The sequence below is a fragment of the Brassica rapa genome, chromosome A04, assembly GCF_000309985.2.
Source record: "Brassica rapa cultivar Chiifu-401-42 chromosome A04, CAAS_Brap_v3.01, whole genome shotgun sequence".
NCBI classification, from domain to species: domain Eukaryota; kingdom Viridiplantae; phylum Streptophyta; class Magnoliopsida; order Brassicales; family Brassicaceae; genus Brassica; species Brassica rapa.
The window spans coordinates 14,497,665-14,523,615 of record NC_024798.2 but is presented as its reverse complement, the minus strand read 5'-3'; the positions used below and the strand labels follow the sequence as shown (position 1 = coordinate 14,523,615).

At 30.7% G+C, this 25,951-nt stretch overlaps 4 protein-coding genes across 5 annotated transcripts; 1 reads left to right on the top strand and 3 right to left on the bottom strand.

The window, feature by feature from the left end:
* Positions 1-4,739: 4,739 nt before the first annotated feature.
* On the bottom strand, positions 4,740-7,293 carry LOC103864715 (probable E3 ubiquitin-protein ligase RNF144A). Its single transcript, XM_009142478.3, has 3 exons — positions 6,076-7,293; positions 5,221-5,960; positions 4,740-5,103 (listed from the first exon to the last, which is right to left on the bottom strand). The coding sequence occupies exons 1-3, from the start codon at positions 6,370-6,372 to the stop codon at positions 4,950-4,952; spliced, it is 1,191 nt and encodes a 396-aa protein (XP_009140726.1). The 5' UTR covers positions 6,373-7,293; the 3' UTR covers positions 4,740-4,949.
* Positions 7,294-7,727: 434 nt separating this feature from the next.
* Positions 7,728-8,567, bottom strand: LOC103864842 (NDR1/HIN1-like protein 6). The gene has a single exon (XM_009142612.1). It carries the CDS (start codon positions 8,565-8,567, stop codon positions 7,728-7,730), a length of 840 nt encoding a protein of 279 aa, XP_009140860.1.
* Positions 8,568-12,567: 4,000 nt separating this feature from the next.
* On the bottom strand, positions 12,568-13,882 carry LOC103864714 (50S ribosomal protein HLL, mitochondrial). 2 transcript variants are annotated; one of them, XM_009142476.3, is made up of 3 exons: positions 13,630-13,882; positions 13,251-13,327; positions 12,568-13,174 (listed from the first exon to the last, which is right to left on the bottom strand). In XM_009142476.3, the coding sequence occupies exons 1-3, from the start codon at positions 13,661-13,663 to the stop codon at positions 12,704-12,706; spliced, it is 582 nt and encodes a 193-aa protein (XP_009140724.1). In that variant the 5' UTR covers positions 13,664-13,882; the 3' UTR covers positions 12,568-12,703. The 2 variants fall into 2 exon arrangements, with proteins under 2 accessions (XP_009140724.1, XP_009140725.1); XM_009142477.3 differs by having other exon boundaries at positions 12,568-13,171.
* An 8,287-nt stretch (positions 13,883-22,169) lies between these two features.
* LOC103864713 (probable beta-1,3-galactosyltransferase 12) lies at positions 22,170-25,514 on the top strand. The gene is made up of 6 exons (XM_009142475.3): positions 22,170-23,689; positions 24,198-24,353; positions 24,432-24,614; positions 24,697-24,810; positions 24,893-25,035; positions 25,118-25,514. Exons 1-6 carry the CDS (start codon positions 23,289-23,291, stop codon positions 25,210-25,212), a joined length of 1,092 nt encoding a protein of 363 aa, XP_009140723.1. The 5' UTR covers positions 22,170-23,288; the 3' UTR covers positions 25,213-25,514.
* Positions 25,515-25,951: the final 437 nt, after the last annotated feature.

Here is a 25,951-nt window from a genome sequence, read left to right as displayed (position 1 = left end):
ACACTGGAAGTATAGAACGAATGTCCTCTAGACACTCAGCCAGTCCAGTCATATGGTGCGTAGCACCAGTGTCCAGTATCCATTCGTTGCAGTTAGGCTTACCAGTCAAAGAGTCTTGTTTAGATGTGCTTCCCACCATATGTTGAATGATCTTCCATTGGTCATCAGAGATACCAGTCAAGCCTTGTCTGTCAGCTTCTGTTAAGGTCACCGGAGTAAAAGCAGCTGCATTTGCTCCTATGATCTGCGTGCTGTTTACACGAGGCGTGGATCCACGACCACGTCCTGAGCCACCACGACCTGAAGTTCCATACCACTCAGGATATCCAACAACTTTGAAGCAGGCACTTGCCTCATGACCCATCTTGCCACAAACTAAGCATTTCCTGGAAGGATCTTTATTAACTGGTCGAAAAGTCTGATCACGATTATAAGTTGGTGTCGTGACTTGTGAAGCAAAGCTCATAGCCGGAGTCTCTTGTGTGACATTTGAGCGTATGGTCTCATTCTGAACAATAGTTTGATACACACTATCAAGGTCTGGAAGTGGTGTGATCGCACATATTTGAGAACGGATAACGCCGTGAGCCGAGTCATCCAGTCCCAAGAGAAAATCATGAACCCGTAGAATTTCACGCTCTGATTCGTGAGCTGCGTTTAGATCACACTCACACTTTCCACAGGTACACTTCTTAGAGTTCATACTCTCACGAATTCCATCCCATATTTTCGTGAGCCTGCCAAAGTAGTCATCAACTGACGTTCCATTCTGTTTGCAAGTTGCTAGGGAATTGCGAAGTTGTTGCAGCCGTGCGCCGCTCTTCACAGAGAATCTCTTCTTAATTATCTCCCACAGCTCCTGTGCTACCTCTCGAGTAGATATAGAACTCCGTAGCTTTGGCTCAATGGTCTTGTTGATCCATCCGACCAAGAGGTGATTATTCGCTATCCAATCTTCAAGGTTAGAGGAGTCTGCTGGAGGTTTCGGAATGCTTCCATCAATGAAGCCAAATTTCTTGCGTGAACTTAAGGCCATACGCAAGTTAATAGCCCATTCATCATAATTCGTACCGTTAAGTAACGGGGATGAAATTACTGCACCAGGGTTGTCACCGGAGGTGAGGTCATACGGTGAGATAGTACGCCTCTTAGGTGTGCTCCCAATGTCTGTCATCTTGTTCGATTGATAGTAACTTGGAAGAGAAGAAAAATTTGAGATGTGAGGTTCTTGTAGATAAGCGGCTCTGTTTTCGTGAATGAAAACCGAGGCAGCTCCAACGGAGCCATATTGGAGAGAAGATCCCACATCGGATATATATGAAAGGGACTTGAGTAATATATAAGGGACTTGGGTCAATATACTAATTGCCAATTGGTTTTAAGTTGAAAGCCCAGGAAATTTATCATGGTATCAGAGCGGGCCCAATACCCTGACCCATTAATCCGGCCCAGACAGTGGCCCGATCATCCCATTAGCTGATGACCCATAGAAGGCTCAGTTCCACCGAGATCGCTAGAAAAAACAAAACATGATTTCGGAGGGGGTATAATGGATTCTGCGAGATTAATGGTTATACGCACCATTATCTCGAGGGAGGGTATTGGAGAGAAGATCCCACATCGGATATATATGAAAGGGACTTGAGTAATATATAAGAGACTTTGGTCAATCTACTAATTGCCAATTGGTTTTAAGTTGAAAGTCGAGGAAACTTATCATTATTTCATGGTCTTACCCGATGTTAAGTTGCGTTCTCTAAAAAAGTATAATGGCTGTGTTTGATGACTTTGAGAAAGCTTTGGATCTGCGAATAGATTTCAACGGTTTACTTGAGAGGAGTTTCTGAATCGATTGGAGATGGCTTGGGTCTCAATAGAGGTGCATTTACACACTTTGAAAGAGATGTGAACAGATGATGTTTTTCATTTGGAAGGGTAAGAGGATGTCTATAAAAAAAATACTTTCAGTACATGAGATACATGGAAACATATCAGACATGACAACACCAAGGTCAGTTAACTAGAGCTCGGAATCTGGTTCAGGCATAATACTCTTAAGTACACAATTTTTTTTATTACCATTCCATTAAAAAAAATATATATTAACTGGAGCTAGGGAATCTGGTTCTTAACATTCGAAAAGGAAAAAAAAAGTGTTTTAGCTTAATAAACTTTTACTCCATCCATTTTAAAATAGACCTTCTTTATAAAAAAATTTGATGTTTCAATATAGATGATATTTTCAATGTAAATTTTACATTTATCAAAAACTAACAAACGATATTTTGTAGAATAATTAATAATTTTTAATGATATCTTTTTAAGTAAAAAGTGATTTTTTAATAGTTGTACACTACCTCAAAAGTTCATCCCCTATATATTAATAGAAAAACATTTAAAGTTATAATTTGTAGTTTGTACTAAATAAAAAAGTGTCATGCTGAGTTGTCACGTAATTAGAATGTTAATTTTACTTACGTGGCGGCTTGAGAATCAATTAAAAATTTTGTTAGTCCAAAATTAAATTGTTAGGAAATATTATTTTATATAGTATGTCCATTATGGACCATTCATTTATCAAAATGAAATTATTATATACTCTTTACTTAAATAAAACATACGGAATTACCTAATGTGACTAATATATATATGTCAATTAATGATTTTAATTAATAAAGATTTGCTAACAATCTATATACTTTATATTATTTTTGTCTAATTATTTATTATTAAAATAAATTACACAATTATATTAATTATATAATAAAAATTTAGATTTTTTTGTATATTCTGTATTTTTATTTTTTCAAAACGAGTATAAATTACTAAAACTGTTAAATGTCTCACATAAACATTTGTGATCAAAGTTTAAATTTTTTTCTATAATAAGATAAATGATTATAAAATAATATGAATAAATAATTTTATTTTAGTAGGTGTTTATGTTAATATATATATATATATATATTCATATCGTTTAAATTAAACTATACATCATATGAAAATACATACTAAAATATATGCGTTGAACATATATTGAAAAGTTAATATTTTAATTTTGAAATTCTCATTGTTTTTTTTAAATGATTATAAATTATTGAAACCACTAAACATTCCACACTAAAAAAATCGTTGGTGTAAAATTTTGTTACACAAATAAGCAAATAATCATAAAATCATATGAGTAGAAGCCTCATGTAATAAATATCCATATTAAAAGTATACAATATATCTATGTTAATATCATTTAAATTTAATTATATATCATATATGATATATAAGATTTAATAAATATCCATATTAAAAGTATACAATATATCTATGTTAATATCATTTACATTTAATTATATATCATATTCGATAGATATGATTGATTGTCTTGATTTATTTACCCTAAAATGATTGCGAATAAACAAGAGCGGTCGTTTGATTTATATGTGCATGCCAATTTATTACATAACAATAACTGATTTCGTAGTTATTTAAAATATAATTATTATTTTATGCAGAAAAATTATATAAGTAATAAATATAAAATATTGATTCTGCACAAGGGGCGAATCTTATCCTAAGTATGTATCTCTTTAATAATATTAAATTTTAAATATTTTCTAAATCTCAGACCAAAACAAAATAACAAAATTAGAATAAACTCAAAAATCAATATTTATATCGAGCAATAACCAAAATGAAAAAACGACACAAAATGAGAAAATATGGAAGATATATAGGATTGACACATGAACGTAAACTTTTCATAGTCATAATTAACTTTTAAATTGCTAAATCATAATATAAGACCGAGCTAGCATCGTTTCATTGTAACTAGGGGTGTTCAATCCGGATATCGGTTCGGTTTAGGTTCGGTTTTTTTGGTTTTCGGTATTTCGGTTAGTAAAATATAACTACCATTCTAAATCCATATTTACTTCGGTTCGGTTCGGTTTATATACCGTCGGTTTTTGGTTTATTCGGTTTTATACAAAAAAAACATAATTATTTAGTTTGAAATCATATTATATGAATTTTAGAGTCATATTGTCAACACAGCCATTTATTAAAAATATATTACATGTTCAAATAAATGAACAAAAAAGTAAAAATGCTTCTACCATCAAATAAAATAATCAAATCTATAACTAAAATCAAAGCTTGAAATTTTGAAAATAAAAATATGAAACAAAACAGAAACATGAAATAAAAGTTTTTCCGCTCTTCCATATTCAGTGTTCATTAAAGTCATGTTTTTTCAATTGAACACGAAACTCTGTTTGTTTACAGATAAGAAAAAAATTGTGAAAATTTTCCATTAATTATTGTCCATCAAATTTATAATCTTCATATTAATTTATTGTAAACTAAATTTAACTTAGAAAATAAGATGTATGAATTGCGATGTATTGTTATTTAATTATAGTTCAAGTGTTTTACAAATTAAAGTTATTTATTACTATAAAATTATGGTAATAGTTATTAACACAAATTTAACTTATGTAACAAATAGATTTTCATGTATTGTTATAAAATAAATACATATTTATATGTTTCTACTTTTAATCGGTTTTGTTCGGTTTATTCGGTTTAATCGGTTATATACCAAACCATATCCAAATCCTACGGTTTTTATAAAATTATATCCATTCGGTTTATATGGTATATACCAAAACCAAACCATATTGTCTATTTCGGTTCGGTTCGGTATGGTTCGGTTTTACCATATTGAATAGCCCTAATTGTAACCAAATAGTAGGTATGAGATTCTTGACCTAAAATATTATTAAAAATATAATAAGCTCATCAGTAAACAAATTATGTAATTAACAAAAAAGTTTTTAAAAAATTATTTAAAGGCCAAAAATATAAATTCGATAAAGAATATAAATTTTATTTTCATACAATATTTCGTAAATAATTTTCATATAAATTTACTCTGCGCAAGGCCGTATGTCTTATATCATGTGTATAGATATAGTAAAAATGCCTAATACAAGTAAAACAATGATCAAAACTCCACGAGTCTCCGCCGCAATTGTCCTTTTTCGATGGGGGCAACCTCCTTGAGTCCATTGAGCTCCACATTGGTAGCAAAACGAATACCCACATCTATCCATTAACCGTGTTAATTTTCCGCGAAAATATAATCGAATTCCAAATTTCCAAAAAGATAATAACTATAATAAAAAGCTAGAGAATGCGATTCATATAAGTTGATGACGATACCTGCAAACTACATTGCTGCATCCATGATTTCGTTCGATCATGTGTTGGCATCTTCCACATTGACGCCACATTTTCTGATTGGCTAGTGCTTTGAGCTTTATATCATTCTCTGTAGGATTCGGACCCAGTCTCTTGTAATCTGCACATGACAAGTTACTATGCCATGCAACTCTGCAGTTGATGCAAAAGGGTTGATCGCATTTGATGCAACTTCTCATCGACTCAGATGATTTAGAGAGCTCGGTTTCCGACATGAAAGCCGAACACCTCGGGTTTGGGCAGTAAACTCTCTCCACAACGGGAATCGATTCCTCATTGATCCTTTGTTGCCACATCTCCCTTAGTTTAGGTGTCAGAAGATTGTAACAACTTCTAAGTGTAAGCTTAGACTTGCATTTAAAATGAGGACATCCGAATGCTCTTCCCTCCATCAGTCCCACGTTTATATATCGTCTCACACACTCGAAGCAGAACTGATGGCAACATAAAGCAACAGAAAACATCTGATGAGCTTCCAAGTCATCATCAAAGCAGATAGGGCAAGTCATCTTCTGAGCAAGAGGCATATTAATGCTGATTTCCGAAACTACAGTTTCCATTGCAAGTTTATAAGCAAACTTAGTTTGGTCTTCGGTCACCAGAACAGGGATACTAGATGTCAATTGCTGTCTGATGCGTTGCACATCACCCATTAGCAAGGCAATACTATCTTGCTGCTCAGGCACGGATCTCCCCATGACCTAAGACATTCAACGTGAAACATATATATTACAATATTGAAAATAAATAAAGATATATTACAATATTGACGTAAAGACATGTGAACCTTCCACGGCCAAGAAAATAAGAACTAACCAATTCGAAAATAGTTTGATAATCACAGTAAACTGAGATATGAGTGATCCCTAAACGCACAGCTTCAATTAGTCCTCGTCTCAATGCCATAAGCTCAGCCTCCAGAACTGTAGTGGCCGAGTCATGAAGTGATCCCTTCATCTGAAACAACAGCTTGTTGTCTTTGTCGCAGATGGCAACTTGATATCCGGCCAAAACAGTAGTTGTTTCCTTCTTGATCAAACTCTTGAAGTAAAGACGGCAGGATTCAGATGACTTTGGGTCATCTGCTCGTACTAAAGTGCCATCTTCCTCCATGTATTGTATCTGTTGCGAGTACTTTGTTCTTCTTAGTGGTCTGATTTATATACGTAAAGAGCAGAGTTCCAATATAATTAGGATTAGAATGTCATCTGGATACTTTTCCTATTACGGTTCTACTTTACGAGATTCCCGAATTTAAAGGAAAATATTTTCCTCCTTGTTGAGATCATCGTTATCTTATAACCGTGTGTTTTTTTGGGTCTAATAAACATTATCTAGAAAACCTGATTATGTATAAAATTAATGAATGCAACAATTCAATATTTTCAAGGCTGCAATAACATGGGTAGAAGAGAAATATGAGAACATGTGACAACAAAATCCAAGTATGACATGAAGAATCCTAGATTAATTAATAATTTCCGATTTTTTTCAAAGTTCTCACCAATGTTTTTTCTAAGATTAGTTTAATGTCAAAATGTGAAAAACCAAGTCAAATACTTAGTTTTTGTTTTTAAAATTTTAGTTTTTGGTTTTTAGATTTGCTTTTGATTTCTAGATTTTGGTTTTATAAAATCTTGATTGGTTATTTCTTAGTTTCATGCTTCATCTATATAATTATCTTTCAAAATTGACTTATAAATTAAGTTTTTAAAAGATAAAGTTATTAAAATAATAATTCAAGAGTCCTGTAAATAATACAAATCATGGATATCAAGATGTATTTTTGATGTTGTAAATAGTTAACGTTAAATCAACTAAAACAATCTTACTGAAACTTAAAAATATTATTAACATGATGTATTTTTGCATTTATATTACATATTAGATGCTAGGAAAATTATTATCTTTAATGATTCAGAATATTATCATTAAGTTTTTTTGACAATATTAATATCATTAAATAAAAAAAATTGTAAAAAAAACAGTTATCGTTCGTTATTGTGATGAAACATGGATTTTGATTTTGATTTTGATTTTTTTTAGAAATATGTATTTTTTTTCTAAATCTTTCTGTAAAATTTAGGGAATCAATTTCTCAGAACTTTTTCTTAACTAATAAAATCGGTGAAATCATAGTTTTCTTCATTTATTTAGCGGGCTAGCTCCAGAATCTGATAACAATAAAACGTAGAGAATAATGCACAAGAAAGAAAGAAAAAACAACTGCACTGAACTGAACTGTACTTGGATGATCGACGGGGGAACCAAGAATGACGTTTTCATTATACAATAAAAATAAAAGAACCTTTCACGTTACATCAAACTGTGAACTCTCTCATCCACAATACAACAGACGAACTCTCTCAAACTCTCTCAAGTATACCACAACAATACACATCAAATGAAAAATTCCGATTTTTTTCCTTTTGTATACTAAAAAAAAATAGAAAGTATTTAAAGAAAAATTAAAATGTCCAATTCCAGATCTTGATCCTGAGATCAACCTTACACTTGGACTTATCAGTGGACGCCATCGAAACGGCTTTACCTTTAGGCAAGCTCCCTCTAATCTCGCCGCAAGAAACCCTAATCCCAACTCTCTTGCTTTTCAATTTCCCCATTCTTATCTCCACCTTGGTGTCCATCACTATCTTCAGATCCAGTCCACTCCTCCGCTTCAAATCCGATTTCAATCCCAATCCATCGCCGAAATCGAGCTCGCGAGCCTCCGTGGACGTCAGCACGACTCCTCTGAACGAAGTCAGATTCCTCTCTCCGCTCGAGAAAGCCGGAACCGTGCCGTTTCCGAGGAAGATCGCGTCCGGATCAGTCACGACGGAGAGTACCAACGGCTCGTAATCGAAGACGAACTGGGAGTTAGGGTTTTTGGTGATCAGCGTCAAGTTGAAGAGGGAGGAGAGGTGCGCGGCGGAGGAATCGGGGGACGCGGTGAGATTGAAGCGGTGGATTCGGAGCGAGGCGACGGTGAACGACGGCGGACGAGGCTGGTAGACGACGTAGAGTCCGATTGCGAGGAGAGAAGCGACGAGGAGGGTGATGAGGAGGATTAGGATCGACCAGAAGCAGCAGCAGCAGCAGATCCGGCGGTTGCTTGGCCGCTGCCACCGTCGTTGTTGCTGGTTACGGGGGTCGGAGTAGAGCTGTTGACGGATAGGCTGACGTGGCGGGAGGGGATTGGGTTTAGAGTTTGTTGTTGTTGATGATCCATTTGGGATCGGCGGAGGAGGAGGAGGAGCGGTGGATGGTGGCTTTGAAGATGGGAAATGGTTATCGTTTGGTGCCATGTGTTTGTATGTTTTGCTCAGTTGCTCATTTTGTTTAGTTTTATTCTCTCTCTCTTTTCCTTTTTTTTTTTTGTTGTTTCCTTTTAAATTTCTGGTGACGGTTAGATCTGGAAGATGATGAAATCTAGATCCAGCGATATATTATATTTGATGATATTTTAGTATTATACTACTAATTTTTTTTCGTAAACCAAAAAAAAAACAAAATATATTCTATAATAGCATTTTAAAACCTTTTCTAGAGAATAATTAAGCCATTCTCCCTTTCTTAGTCTTATGCATATATATAAATGTTCACAATATATAAAAATTGATTTGTTTTATAAGTTAAGTATTTTATAATTTCTATTTATGAAAAATAAACCTTTTTAAGATAAATATGTGATTTTGCTTATAAAAAAATCTGAATGATCCACTTCTTCTGGAAAATATTGAATTACATTTTATTCTTCTCAATTGAATTATATTTGTTGTATGATTTAGTTGCACTTAGTATTTTTAATTATTATATATTTATAAAATATTTTCATAAGCTTATGTATACTGAGCTATTTGTTAGTTTCGGAAATAAATTAAAAAGTGTTTATTAATTCAAAGTTGCATGAGTGAACATAAATGATAATCTTTGCAAAATTAATGCACATATACAAATATTGAGAAGGTTAAATGTAATAATTTGTTAATATATCGTTTTCAGTTATTCATTAAGTTTAAGTAGTTCGTAATTTATACGTATGCATATTAAACAGAAGAATACTAATCTAAATTAATAATTTGTTGCTTACATCTGTTTTAGTATAATAATTTGGATCACTTCAATTACTCATTATTTATGTCGAGTTTCATGTATTAGCCTGAAATATTTCTTTCTGATCTAACTAGATTTAAAATAATTATTTTATTGCATTTAGTTTTATTCTTATTTTTAGACTTTTTTTATATTTTGATATATTTTAATTTCAAAGAGAATATTGGAAAAACCTAAAATGATAAATGGTACAGTATTGCATAAGCAAACATGACCCTTAATCTTATTATAAAGTCATGCATGAATGTGAATAAAAATATAAACATATTTCATTTTCTGAAAATAATGATTTTACATAATCAGTTTATACAAATATTATTTATAGTAAAATATTATATTATCTTTTGAAAGAAGTATATTTTTTATTCAAAAATATGTTAGTATATATACACTAAATATATGTATATTAAAACTTAAAGATGTTTCCTTCTTTTATTGATATTCTTTTATTAAAATTAAAAAGAAAAGAACATTTAATTTCATCTTGTTATAAAACATATAACTTATAGACATTTCTTTTATTATTTATGTGATTTTATAAAAAAAAACTGAAAAGAATAAAAAGTTCTAATTACAATAAATAAAAAGAAAACGATCATCATGAAAAAAACAAGATTGATCATTCATGCGCCACTCATGAACCATCTTTACAAACTAAAATCTGTGAAGGACTCTTGACTAACTGGTTACTTTAGAGGAATTTTATTTTGAATTTTTTGATGTAAAAACATATCGAATGAATGAGAGACGACTTATTTAAAGAAGAGACAAGAAATTTTACATATTAACGCTGCATGCGAGCATGTTAGCAAAAATCTAGCGGAAATTTTGGGAGTTGAGCGTTAAAAAATTGGGAAAATTACATGTTTACCACTTTCATGGTATCACTTTTCATTTTTAGCACTACTAATGAGACATTTTCAAAAATACCTTCTTTATTAAGTGGCAAAAGACTCTTATGCCCTTGTTATTTATATATATAATTAATTATTATTTAAATAAAAAAAAAATTAAAAATTAAAAAATAAAAAAATGTGGAAGCACCGTAACCTATTGGTTAAAGTTTAAAGACTATATCATAATTGTAAAATCGTAATAAATCAGTGTTAAAAAAAAATCTTTTAGTTTTACCTTTTAATCTTTGGCTAAAAGGTAAAAATAATTTGGTCTAACAAACATCTTCGCCCTACATTCTCTGAAGCCCCAAAAGCCCCCGAGCCCAAGCCAAGTCAGCAACGCGGGTGTGGGGAGCCCATCTTTCTGCCAATACACACAGTATTTTGGTCACTTAAACTCAACTAGATTTTGACCCGTGCAACCGCACGGGTGTTTGTTTTCACTTTTCTATACATAAATTATTATTTTAGAACATAAGTGATATATATTTTTAATGTTAATCATATACTTAAATATTTATATAACTATTTTAAATACAATAATTTTATAATTTACATGTTATAATTAATTAATTGTTTAAACCTTATGTATTTTCTACTTCTTATTATATATTTATCTTATTGTATTTGCATTTAGTTATTAAGCAAATTAATATATTCATGAGAAAATATATTTAAAAAATATTTTGTATTTAATTTATGTTAAATTCTGACCCGTATTTCAAAACTGGATTTTTTTTACCAATATTTTTATGCTTATTCATTTTAGATAATTTATTATTATATATATAAAAGTGTAAGATATGTTAATTTTTAGACATGTATTATATAGTTTGTTAATTTTAAGCCGTTCTATCATCATATTATATTTTAAATAAATAGTTTATATTTATGAAAATAAAATTTATAAATTTATCAATTGAATATAATTTTATCATATTTATTTTAGTATAATAATTATATTTTAACATGATCATGACTATAAAAGTAGATAAAATAAGATTTAACTTATTTATTTTCATTTCTAAACGATAACTTAAAATACATTAAGTTATTGTTTAAATATTACACAGATTTATTAGAATTTTTAAAATATAATATATAAATATATATTATATTTAAAATGAAAATATATTATGATTAAAGTAGTTACAAAGATTTTATATTATTAACTTTAAAGAAATACATGTTAATTTTTATACATGTATCATATAGTTTGATAATGTTAACCCATCTTACCAACATATTAGATTTTATTTTTGAACATAAATATTTTATAATTACAAAAATAAAATATATAAATATATAAATTTAATACAATTTTATTATATTTAGCTCAATATAATAATTTTAATTTAATATGATTGATTATGATTATATAATAACTAAAATATTATAGATTTTTTTATTTTTCATTTTATATAACTGAATATATTAATGTATAATAATATTTTAAACTAATTTCAAAATTAGTGAAAATATTTAAATATAATTTCGAAAATGAAGATCTTGTAAAAATCTTTTTAAACAGATTTGTTAAAATTTTAAAATAAATATATTTATATTTAAAATGAAAAGATATCAAAAGATACTATGATTAAAATATTTTAAAAATTATATTTATTATTAGTCTGAATTAAAATATAGTATGAATTTCTATGAATAGGTCCATTAGGTCTATTTTTTAAAAAATCACACATGAATCAAGGTTGTGACTTCTGTTTTAATATATAAGATATTGTGTTGTGTATAATTGTACTAGTTGAGAAGTTCTCCAACTTCCATTGTAATATTACTAAATATCTCATAAGCCCATCTGGCTATCCAATTATTTGGTCCAATAGTTCTTACTGGTCAGGTTTGAGCTGATTTAGAAGGGGAACTTGAAACCACTAAGCAGAGAAGCAAAGAGAATTTGGAGCAAGCTATTTTGACCGAGGGGGAAAAAAAATTGGATACAGTGGGATATGAAAGAACTTAGACAAAAATCTTACGAGATGAAAATGAAGTTAAATCGAGAGAGGTATAATTTGAAAGTCTAAAGGAAAATGTAACTGGAATTTATGTCACATTAACGTTAATACTTTTGTGTAATTTATTCTTCTGTCTATTGTTCTCTTGCACAAAAAGTAATATTGGTATCGAACTCTTTAATAAAGGATGCTGCTATATAAACTGATTTATAAAACATAAACAATGGGGTTTAGACTTTAGAGAGGGTGGTTCTGGTAACATTTAGAAGTCTTCTCTCCATTTTCATAATGTTTCTTTTTTAACTAGGGAATAGAGTGATAACTAATTGCGTGAAAGACATTAAAAGTTGGGGACTAAAAAATTGTCAAATAGTTTAATTAATAAAACAGAAGTCTATCTGATGGATGGATTACAGTCACATAATATAAAAGAGATAATAATAGGTGGTGCATAGAGTCTCAAACAAGATGCTGAGCCAGAGAAAGGATCTTGAGCTGCTTCTTGAGGCGCATCTCGTGCGGGACAGGACCAAACACTCGGGTACCAAGCGGTTGGTGAAAACCACCCGCATACCTTTTCTTTTTTTCCTTACCATTTTCATCTTTCTTTTTCTCCTTAATGCCCAAAATAACGATGGCGTTGTCGTCAAACCTCACTTGGCTTCCATCAACACGCCCTTTCTGCATAGCAGCACGCACAACCACACCGTACACGACGTTCCCTTTCTTCACTTTACCCTTTTGTATGGCATCTTTCCCTTTCTTTACATCGACTTTATGTGCAGCCTCTTTCACTGAACCGATGACGATATCGCCAAGTCTTGCTCCTTTCTTTCCCCTTAGAGATTGAATGCACGTCACCTCTTTTCCACCAGAGTTATCCACGACTTTGAGAGTAGTTCCCATTTGAATGAACGTCCTTTGTTGCTGCTGCCAAATTGGAAATCAATCATCAGGGGACACACAATTCACGGGGTTTTCTCTCGTTAATGCAAAATATATTGACCTGAGAAAGGATGCTTCCACTGGATGAACTCATCAAACCGGAGAAAGCATTGGTAAGACCTCCAAGCAGTGAACGTCCTGTTCACATTGTGGATCAATCATATCAAGACAACATGTTCAGCAAAAAGTTCGACTCTTTGATGTTCTAAGTTCTCAGAGATTGTTTTTTCTGAAACCGACAAACAACATATGTTCTAAAAGATCTTATTTTTTATTATGCCGACCAAACTCAGAAGATCTAATGAACTATAAACTGTAGATTTTGTTTTTCTTGGAAGAAGTCAACTTTACGAGAAAAAAATAATAATTAAAAAACAATTATCGAATTAACGCGTTGGTCTGTAAAAAACGAAAGAGATGAGTACGTTTTTTTTTTTTACCTTTGGTGAGTCTGGAAGCTAAAGCTGCCGCCATTTCTGCAACTAGAGAGGTTTCAATCTAAGCGTGTGTGTACACACAATTGTGCTATACTACTGCAACGAGCACCGTGAATCTAGGGTTCTCTCGTCACAACGATCACAGGTAGGCTTGTGCGTAATTGTGAAAGTGTTGTAGTGGTTAATGGGCTTTCCTAGAAATTAAGTGGGCTTTGCCTGTCCAGGTTTGAATCCTGGCGCTCAGGTTGTTTTCATTTTTTAATTTACTCTTTACTCTAATTTCTGAAATAGAGATTATGGAAATTGTTTCTCTGAGATTTGTTTCTAAAAGGCAATCTTTTGTAAAAACATATAAAATCTTACAAGATAAGTACAGATGCATGATGCATCTTAGACATATTCATCTTATTATTGACGTGGAAGATATAATTGTCTACATAGACATCCAAATCCATCTAGAAATTATCTTACAAAGGTAAAATACTTATATGTTATATTTTAAACTGATACTATTTTATATGGTTTACACGACTGGTGATCAATATTATAATTTCTGTGTTTTCAGCATATTTCTTTGTACTTTGATTTTTAGAAACAAACAAATACTTAAGTGTGGTAGAGTTATATTGCCTTTCAGTGTGAGTGAGAATGAATGCATTATCGTCACAATGAAAATCTAAAATATGTATATTATGATGGTGGTATATTATTTAATTCCCGGACGGTATTATTTATGTTGTAGTCATAGAAAACCTCAACACTTAGACATATTACAAGTTAATCCAAATTAGGTGGACCAGCTATTACAAGTTAATTGAATCAAATAGACAAAACTACAGCTGAAAGTGTACATCAAACAGACAAACAATGTGGTGTTTTATTCAACCTTTCACCAGAAAAAAACTATGTGGTATTTAAAACCGGTGAATTTTTAAAATTTACTTTCACTGACAATTACAATAATTTAAAACCGGTGAACTTTTTAATTCAAATTCAAATTTAAGGTAAAACATGATCAATACTTGATCTTCTATCAGACCAGAGAATTCCATTCCACTGATAAATTGTTATTGGGACTATCTAATTTATTTGGGAAGTGCGACTTTTCTCTACCGCTTCCATACATAATTGGTTAGACAGCTTTTGTTTCATTCAGATGTTAGCTTTTTGCGTGACATTTAATTTTTTTATAGCAGTTCTATAATAGTTGTAGCGATTGATTTTGAATCTCGTAGATAGTCATGTGAATGCATCACTACAAAAAAAAGCTTGTTTCACATCATTTATTTATAATATACTAGAGATTTTTTCCGCGCTTCGCGCGGATTGTGTCTTATAAATTTATTTTATTTATAATATTATTTGTCGATTTTTTTCTTTTACATTAACTTCTTGTTTTTCCAATGTTAGTTTTTCTTAATTTAAATTTATATGTTTATAATTTTTCATTTTTGTTGTTGTAAATGGAGAATTATATTTTTTATTGATGGTTTTTTGTATGTGATAAACTTTTTGAAATTTTAAAATAATGTTATATATAGTTCGATTAACACATTAAAGAAGAGAAACATATTTAGGCACATTTTATACAGGTTTTATATGCATAATTTTAAACATTATATATGTATATATTATAAGTTTGAAACATGTAAATGCTTTCTAAAGCTAAATACTTGTTCTGAGTTTACATAACTTATCGAAAGTTTTATCTCTTTTTAAATTCAAATCACAGAAAAAAATATCAAAAAGTCAGTATAGATGGGTTTTTTTGGCTTTTAAATCAACACTGAAAAATTACATGAATCAGATAACAACAGTTTTATAAACAACTGGATAAAATTTGACCGAGCCAAAGATTTTCACACAATATGTTCTTTCTTCTTCAAATTGCGAAGAGCCTATAGACACAAGAAAAAAAATCATAATTTTTGTTTTCACTTATATAACATTTTTTCTCCTTTACACACGGAGTTTATTACACTGCTATAAGCAATGGAGAACTCTATTCATATAAGATTCACATCTATGCATTTTGACAAAGAAGAATTTTAGCCATCTTTAGTTTCGGAATGGCACAATTTCAGTCATATACACTATATTTTCTCTATGATTCAAATCTTACAATTTTAATACATGTGCAGATTTCCATGTGAAAAAGCACGCACGCCATCTATCATTCAACCTATTACTTTTTCTAAAGTAAACACTATAATCCTCGTTTGGTTAGCTCCATAAACTAATCTCTTTGGATCAGTTTACTAAAAAATATGGATACTAATGTCAGAAAAATATATAAACACTATCAACAACAAATATTGGCACAAAACTTTTGGTTCAATGAACATATTCCACTTAATGTGTTTATATCAAGGCTGATTTTGCGGAGAAGACTGCCAACCAAGGATCGCTTGAGGCGTTGGGAGTTAAATGTCTCAGGAACGTGCGTCCTTTGTAATCTGGAAATAGAGACTCACTATCATCTCTTCTTTGAGTGCTCTTTCTCTCGCTTGATATGGGAGCTTTTGCTCCTGAAGTTTGGATTTCTCCTCCGGCTGATCTATACTTTGTTGCAGCCTGGATCAATCAATCTCGCGTCAATGCAGATGCGCACGCTACTCCAGTCATCAAGCTCTACTTTCAGTCAGCCATCTACCTGCTGTGGAAAGAGCGTAATGCTCGTGTGTTCACAGCTGACTCCTCACCTTCATCAGTCATCCTTGCCTCTTTCGACCGTATGATGCGGTGACTGTCTCCTCTCTTACCCGGCAAGTTTTCCTTTCTCCTCTTCTCTACTTCTTTTTATCTTTCTTGTATAAGACTTCCTTAAGGCTTTTTTTACCTTGAGTTGTTGTTGGTTGTTTTTGTTTCCTTGCTGTAATAAGTTGTTTAAAAACAATAGTGTAACCTTTCAGAAAATGATAATCTTAACATCTTACCCAAAAAAAAACAAATATTGACTTATTTATGTGAATATATATTTTATTTTAAATCATTATAGTGGACGAAGAAAGCACCATAATTTGTACAATAAATTTTCTTAGATTCACCTCATCATACTCACCATTTTACCATTTTAGTTACATAATTTTATATGAGCTTCTTCACCCTTCCCGGTTATTTTCTCTTTATTTATAACTACAATATAAAGTTATAAACTATATATATTATAAATTAATAATTTATTTACCGTTGAAGTCTAACGATTAAAAATATAACATAATTTAATATAGATATATGATTCTATTAATAAATTAGCAGTTACAAATTTGAAATTTGTAGAAATATCAAAAGTCATATGTTAGTTAATTATCTTTTAAATGACATCTATTTCTAATTCTTTTTAGATGATAATATTTTGGCTGAGGTGGGTAGTCTCAAAAGCCTTGAATTTAGTCCCTTTTATATAGTAGGATGTATCATTTATAAATGATGTTAATAGCTTTTGCATCATTTAAATAAGTGACTCTGAAAGTGGTGATGCAAATAATTGACATCAATTTACCAATAATTGATGCAAATATACAAAATATTCATGTCATTTCTAGCAATTGATGTGTATATGTGTCAGTTACAAAAAAATGATGTTAACTTTTACATCAACTAGAGATTTTTTTCGCGCTTCGCGCGGATTGTGTCTTATAAATTTATTTTATTTATAATATTATTTGTCGGTTTTTTCTTTTACATTAACTTCTTGTTTTTCCAATATTAGTTTTTCTTAATTTAAATTTATATGTTTATAATTTTTCTTGTTGTAGATGAAGAATTATATATTTTATTGATGATTTTTTTGTATGTGACATAAACTTTTTGAAATTTTAAAATAATGTTATATATAGTACGATTAACACATTAAAGAAGATAAACATATTCAGGCACATTTTACACAGGTTTTATATGCATAATTTTAAACATTATATATGTATATATTATAAGTTTGAAACATGTAAATGCTTTCTAAAGCTAAATACTTGTTCTGAGTTTACATAACTTATCGAAAGTTTTATCTCTTTTTAAATTCAAATCACAGAAAAAAATATCAAAAAGTCAGTATAGATGAGTTTTTTGGGCTTTTAAATCAACACTGAAAAATTACATGAATCAGATAACAACAGTTTTATAAACAACTGGATAAAATTTGACCGAGCCAAAGATTTTCACACAATATGTTCTTTCTTCTTCAAATTGCGAAGAGCCTATAGGCACAAGAAAAAAATCATAATTTTTGTTTTCACTTATATAACATTTTTTCTCCTTTACACACGGAGTTTATTACACTGTTATAAGCAATGGAGAACTCTATTCATATAAGATTCACATCTATGCATTTTGACAAAGAAGAATTTTAGCCATCTTTAGTTTCAGAATGGACCAACTTCAGTCATATACACTATATTTTTTCTATGATTCAAATCTTATGATTTTAATATATGTGCAGATTTTCATATGAAAAAGCACGCACGCCATCTATCATTCAACCTATTAGTTTTTCCAAAGTAAATACTATAATCCTCGTTTGGTTAGCTCCACAAATTAATTTCTTTGGATCAGTTTACTAAAAAATATAGATACTAATGTTAGAAAAGAATATAAACACTATCAACAACAAATATTGGCACAAGTTTGGATTTGCTGCTGAAGTTTGGATTTCTCCTCGGGCTGATCTACACTCTGTTGCAGCCTGGATCAATCAACCTCGCGTCAACGCAGATACGCATGCTACTCCAGTCATCAAGCTCTATTTTCAGTCAGCCATCTACCTTGTGGAAAGAGCGTAATGCTCGTGTGTTCACTGCTGTCTCCTCACCTTCATCAGTCATCCTTGCCTCTCTCGACCGTATGATGCGTGACCGTCTCCTCTCTTACCTGGAAAGTTCTTCTTTCTCCTCTTCTCTACTTCTTTTTATCTTTCTTGTATAACACTTCCTTAAGGCTTTTTTTACTTTGAGTTGTTGTTGATTGTTTTTGTTTCCTTGCTGTAATAAGTTGTTTAAAAACAATAGTGTAACCTTTCAAAAATTGATAATCTTAGCATCTTACCAAAAAAACAACAAATATTAACTTATTTATGTGAATATGTATTTTATTTTAAATCTTTATAGTGGACGAAGAAAGCACCATAATTTGTACAACAAATTTTCTTAGATTCACGTTATCATACTCACCATTTTACCATTTTAATTACATAATTTTAGATGAGCTTCTTCACCTTTCCCGATTATTTTCGCTTTATTTATAACTACAATATAAAGTTATAAACTATATATATTGTAAATTAATAATTTATTTATCCTTGAAGTCTAACGATTAAAAATAGAACATAATTCAATATAGATATATGATTCTATTAGTAAATTAGTAGTTACAAATTTGAAATTTTTAGAAATATCAAAAGTTGTATGTTAGTTAATTATCTTATAAATAACATTTATTTCTAATTTTTTTTGGATGAGAATATTTTGGCTGAGGTGGATAGTCTCAAAAGCTTTGAATTTAGTCCCTTTTATATAGTAGGATACTTCTTTTTATCTTTCTTGTATAAGACTTCCTTAAGGCTTTTTTTACTTTGAGTTGTTGTTGATTGTTTTTGTTTCCTTGCTGTAATAAGTTGTTTAAAAACAATAGTGTAACCTTTCAAAAATTGATAATCTTAGCATCTTACCAAAAAAACAACAAATATTAACTTATTTATGTGAATATGTATTTTATTTTAAATCTTTATAGTGGACGAAGAAAGCACCATAATTTGTACAACAAATTTTCTTAGATTCACGTTATCATACTCACCATTTTACCATTTTAATTACATAATTTTAGATGAGCTTCTTCACCTTTCCCGATTATTTTCGCTTTATTTATAACTACAATATAAAGTTATAAACTATATATATTGTAAATTAATAATTTATTTATCCTTGAAGTCTAACGATTAAAAATAGAACATAATTCAATATAGATATATGATTCTATTAGTAAATTAGTAGTTACAAATTTGAAATTTTTAGAAATATCAAAAGTTGTATGTTAGTTAATTATCTTATAAATAACATTTATTTCTAATTTTTTTTGGATGAGAATATTTTGGCTGAGGTGGATAGTCTCAAAAGCTTTGAATTTAGTCCCTTTTATATAGTAGGATACTTCTTTTTATCTTTCTTGTATAAGACTTCCTTAAGGCTTTTTTTACTTTGAGTTGTTGTTGATTGTTTTTGTTTCCTTGTTGTAATAAGTTGTTTAAAAACAATAGTGTAACCTTTCAAAAATTGATAATCTTAGCATCTTACCAAAAAAACAACAAATATTAACTTATTTATGTGAATATGTATTTTATTTTAAATCTTTATAGTGGACGAAGAAAGCACCATAATTTGTACAACAAATTTTCTTAGATTCACGTTATCATACTCACCATTTTACCATTTTAATTACATAATTTTAGATGAGCTTCTTCACCTTTCCCGATTATTTTCGCTTTATTTATAACTACAATATAAAGTTATAAACTATATATATTGTAAATTAATAATTTATTTATCCTTGAAGTCTAACGATTAAAAATAGAACATAATTCAATATAGATATATGATTCTATTAGTAAATTAGTAGTTACAAATTTGAAATTTTTAGAAATATCAAAAGTTGTATGTTAGTTAATTATCTTATAAATAACATTTATTTCTAATTTTTTTTGGATGAGAATATTTTGGCTGAGGTGGATAGTCTCAAAAGCTTTGAATTTAGTCCCTTTTATATAGTAGGATATATTGTAAATTAATAATTTATTTATCCTTGAAGTCTAACGATTAAAAATAGAACATAATTCAATATAGATATATGATTCTATTAGTAAATTAGTAGTTACAAATTTGAAATTTTTAGAAATATCAAAAGTTGTATGTTAGTTAATTATCTTATAAATAACATTTATTTCTAATTTTTTTTGGATGAGAATATTTTGGCTGAGGTGGATAGTCTCAAAAGCTTTGAATTTAGTCCCTTTTATATAGTAGGATACTTCTTTTTATCTTTCTTGTATAAGACTTCCTTAAGGCTTTTTTTACTTTGAGTTGTTGTTGATTGTTTTTGTTTCCTTGTTGTAATAAGTTGTTTAAAAACAATAGTGTAACCTTTCAAAAATTGATAATCTTAGCATCTTACCAAAAAAATAACAAATATTAACTTATTTATGTGAATATGTATTTTATTTTAAATCTTTATAGTGGACGAAGAAAGCACCATAATTTGTACAACAAATTTTCTTAGATTCACGTTATCATACTCACCATTTTACCATTTTAATTACATAATTTTAGATGAGCTTCTTCACCTTTCCCGATTATTTTCGCTTTATTTATAACTACAATATAAAGTTATAAACTATATATATTGTAAATTAATAATTTATTTATCCTTGAAGTCTAACGATTAAAAATAGAACATAATTCAATATAGATATATGATTCTATTAGTAAATTAGTAGTTACAAATTTGAAATTTTTAGAAATATCAAAAGTTGTATGTTAGTTAATTATCTTATAAATAACATTTATTTCTAATTTTTTTTGGATGAGAATATTTTGGCTGAGGTGGATAGTCTCAAAAGCTTTGAATTTAGTCCCTTTTATATAGTAGGATTTATTTAAGTGATGTTAAGATTAGTATCAATTACAATAATCGATACAAATTATTTATATTACTTATTAATAACTGATGTAAAATTAGTATCATTTTTCATAAGTGATTTTAATAATCATATCATTTATAACTACTGATTTAAAAGATTTTTATCACTTGTACATAATTGATGTTAACAAAAGATTAAGATATTTTTTAAAACAATTAAAAATGCAAACAAAATAATTAATTAAATCAGAAAAAATCAAACTAGATTAATAATTAATATATTGAAAAGTAAATTACATTATTTATTCACCGTGCAAATTTACAAAATAAAATAAAATAAATAACAAATTTTGCTACGAGATACCACCTAAACTAAGGTCGATAATGACTTTATCAATGAGAGCCCCAAGACAATCTTCAAAACTGAATTGTAAAATAGTAGCTTCAGGGCCGGCATCCTGGTTTACTAAAACCATTGGCACTCAATGAAGTCCTAAGCATTGACTCTTCCAAAATGAACGAAGTCCTAAGCATCCTGGTAGATATTTTTTCCTAGCCAACTCAAATTAATCTGTAGCCTTGGTGGCACTACAAAACAGTGAAACAGAAAATGGCCACCAACATTTATCAATCAAATGATCAAATCCTGGTACTCGTGAACAGAGAATACTAAACACCTTAAGTAGTGGATTCTTGATGAACTTTTGAATTATAAAACTCATAATAATTCTGCAAGGCTTCCAATACAGCTGTAGGCTTCTGAGAAGTTGCAGCACTGTATAAGTACACACGCTTAAAACCATTCACTTCCTGAAACTCAGTTTCAAGGTCAAATGGTTGCTTAGCGTTATACAATTTGATAAGAAGGCCGAAATATACAGTGGTGTAAGATTCGGAAATCTTTACGAGCGCAACGCTAGAAAGACGGATTTGGAATCAGCGGTAATTGTTGCAGAGGAAGAGGGGCTGAAGTAGACGGGTAGTGAAGAGGAGCGGCGGACGCATAAGAAGCTTCGTTGTATGGAACTTCCATAATGGAAGAGGCAGAAGCAATGGAGATAGTGTTTAGGAAAAGAACCAGAACGAGATGAATCAGATAATTGATTTTGGCGTTAATTGCAGTTATAAAAAGCTATTATTGGGCTGAGATCTCCATTAGTTAAGGAAGAGAAGTTAATCTTTTTACGAAGCAGTTATATAGATTCAAGTTAATCTTTTCATTCCTAAATATTAACTGATGCAACCTAAGGTAAAAATAACATAATTTTTGTTTAGTTGATGTTAAGGAAAAAATTAGTTACCTTCACTTTCGCAGTTAAGGTTAATTTATAAATATATTATTTTAATCTATTTTTTATTGGCATCAGTTTTTTTTACGTTAGTTTTATATCATTAGATAAATGATTTTAAACTATGAAATAAGTGCATCATTAATATAACTGAGATAAATTTATATAATAACATCAGTTTTGTTAGAGTGATACAAACTATTTTTATTGGCATCAATTTTCTTTTTGATGTAAGTTTTATATCATTTAGATAAGTGATTTTAAACTACAAGATAGATGCATCATTTATTTAACTGATATATATTTATATAATAACATCAGTTTTGCTAAAGTGATACAAACTAATAAAAATACATCACTTAGCTGAATTGATGTCAAATAATTTAATTAAAACATCGCTTTTTTGCAATTGATGCAAAATTTTACATATTTGTATCATTCTCAAATAAGTAATTTAAAATAGAATCATTTAATTTTGTGATACAGTTTAAGTGATTTAATTCACCTCTTTTTTTGTAGTGCATTCATTGCCCTCTTTCTTTTTATGCCAATAAATAAAAATTATTATTACATAGCAAAAAGATTGTCGTGTAAGAAAATTAACAAAAGAAGCATAAAAAGTGGAAAATAATTAGATTCGCAATCAGAAGCCACACTTCACCACCGTCACTACAGATCTAAAAGAACAAAAACCACCCAGTTTATCTCAAAACCCGAACTTGCCCTTCCACCACCCTCAGATTTACGATAATGCCACTCTTCTCCCACCGCTTCACCACCGCATCTTCCACCGGCCCTGCAACTCCTTCCTACTACAGCAAACCCTCGAAGAGCCACAAACACAGCTCTTCCGCCTCTCGTGTCCACGTGGCTATCGTACTCTTCTCCCTCGTCTCTCTGTTCATCGGACTCGCCGGAACCATCTTCGCAATCACTTCCTCCGGAGGTCCTTCCTCCGTGTATCGATGCGGCGGATCTAAAGACACTTCGCGAGTGTTCGGTTCAAGAAAACTCGGTGGGAACGGCGGCGTATTGCCGGAGAGACGAAAGGTTATAGGATTGGTTGGGATCCAAACTGGTTTCGATTCTGGTGATCGTCGTGCCGCTTTGAGAAGCACTTGGTTCCCTTCCGATCCTGATGCTCTTCTAAGGTAATCTTATTGGAATATAATACATTGCTTCGAGATTGTTAAGTAAATTCTGAAATGCTGGTTACATCTCCATCTTGTTTGGTAGATTGGTTGTGATGTAGTGTTTACCTCTTGAAGCTAAAAAAAAAGACAATATGTAAAACATGTCATGATGAGATTTTGTAACCTTTTGATGTCATTACGGTTACTTTAGCTATCAAGGTCTAAGTTTATGTGGAAAAAGTAAATGTTTAACCGGAAATTTCGGGTTAGATCAATGTTCAAGAAATTGCTTGGCGACGTTTTATAGGAGATTACTGATTAGACGGATGCCTAGACCTACTTTTCTTAGAAAAATTGTTTTGTTTTTAGCGCGATTTGTCGTCTAGACCGATTTTTAGAACACTGGGTTGGGTTAGATATTTAAAGACAATGAAGATTAATTGAGATTACTTTGCTTGACTCTATTTTTATCTGTTTATTTGGGATTTGAATCAAATATTGGTTTGTTTGTTGACTGGGAACTTAGGTTGGAACAGGCGACTGGATTAGCTTTTAGATTTGTGATTGGACGGTCAAAGGATGAAAAGAAGATGGCTGAGCTTGAAAAGGAGATAAAAGAACACAGAGATTTTGTGCTTCTTGATGATGTTGAGGAAGAGTATCTACGACTTCCTTATAAAACGTAAATAAAAGAATCCCTCAAATCTCCATTTCATCAATGACTCTCTGATTGATTCATTCATCTCTCCTCTCTTTATAGGTTGGCCTTCTTCAAAGCAGCTTTTAAACTCTTTGAAGCTGATTATTATGTCAAAGCCGACGACGACATTTACTTGAGACCAGATCGACTTGGGACGCTTCTTGCCAAGGAAAGACTTCATTCACAGACGTACATTGGCTGCATGAAGAAAGGACCAGTTATAACTAATCCTAAACTCAAATGGTATTACTATTAGATAAGCCTTGTCTTCATTCTATGTGGAAGTTTATCAGCTTTTTTTGTGACAGATATTGAAATTTGTCAGGTACGAGAAACAGGGCAATTTGATTGGAAATGAATATTTCTTACATGCTTATGGACCGATGTACGTTCTTTCAGCCGAGATAGTGGCTTCACTTGCATCAGCTCGGAACGGCAGGTTCTACTAAATGCTTTCTTTTTTATTTATCTTATTCACACTTGCAGATTCTGATATACACAAATCTCTTTTTCCCTTTCAGCTTGAGGATGTTTAACAATGAAGATGTAACCATCGGATCTTGGATGCTTGCAATGGATGTACATCATGAGGACAACCGTGCTTTATGCGAGCCTCGTTGTTCCCCAAAGTCCATAGCAGTATGGGACATTCCCAAATGCTCAGGTAAACTTAAATATATGGTTTCTTTCTTCACTTAATAGGCTCTTCTCACAAGAAACTAACGTTTTCTTCTAAAATCTTAAAGGGCTTTGTAACCCGGAGAGTCGGTTAAAGGAGCTTCACAATATGGAAATTTGCTCCAAGAGTCCGACATTGCCTCCCGATGACTTGGACCAGTAGTTTGTGTTGCGAACAGTTCTACAGAATATATGATCTCATAGTTCCAACATCCTTGGAGCTGTAAAGGGGGAAGATGACTTCATAGTTCTTTACATTATCTGATTCTTGTTGTAGTTGTCTCATGTACCACATTTATACTGAAGTTATATATATATATAGACCAGATACCACAAGATTATTTTTCTGTAAAATTAGATTTATGGGGCCAGTGGTGTAGGCACTGGGAGATGATATAGTATTAATCATGTTTGATTTTGTAAAAGAGATCTCATTCAATGTATTATTTGTTTTGTTTTTGTGTCGTAGATTCATAGTAGTGTTCCAAAGTTCGTATCTAGCGGGGAAACAACAACGTGGAGAAACAGCAACATAATTGAATGCTAAATTATGAGAACTACAACATCTTAATGAGAAAATTACTTTGAAAGACACTCTCTCTCATGTAACACACTAAGACAATTTTTGATATCTAAACACTTCTATAACTAGTTTACAAATGAATCTTCTACACATGAGGTATATTTGTCATTTTTAAATTACTATTGGTTCATAGATTCATTCTTATAATTTCTATAAATCAATGAATCTATTTATATACAAAACAAAAAAAAATTCGTTTCTTTTATCAAATTGTTGTGTAGATTTTTGTGTTTTCATGGATGGAGCTATCAGAGCCATCCCAACATATGTGGACGTCTTAGGGTATAGTTTTTTGGGCTCTTATTGATAAACTAGAGTC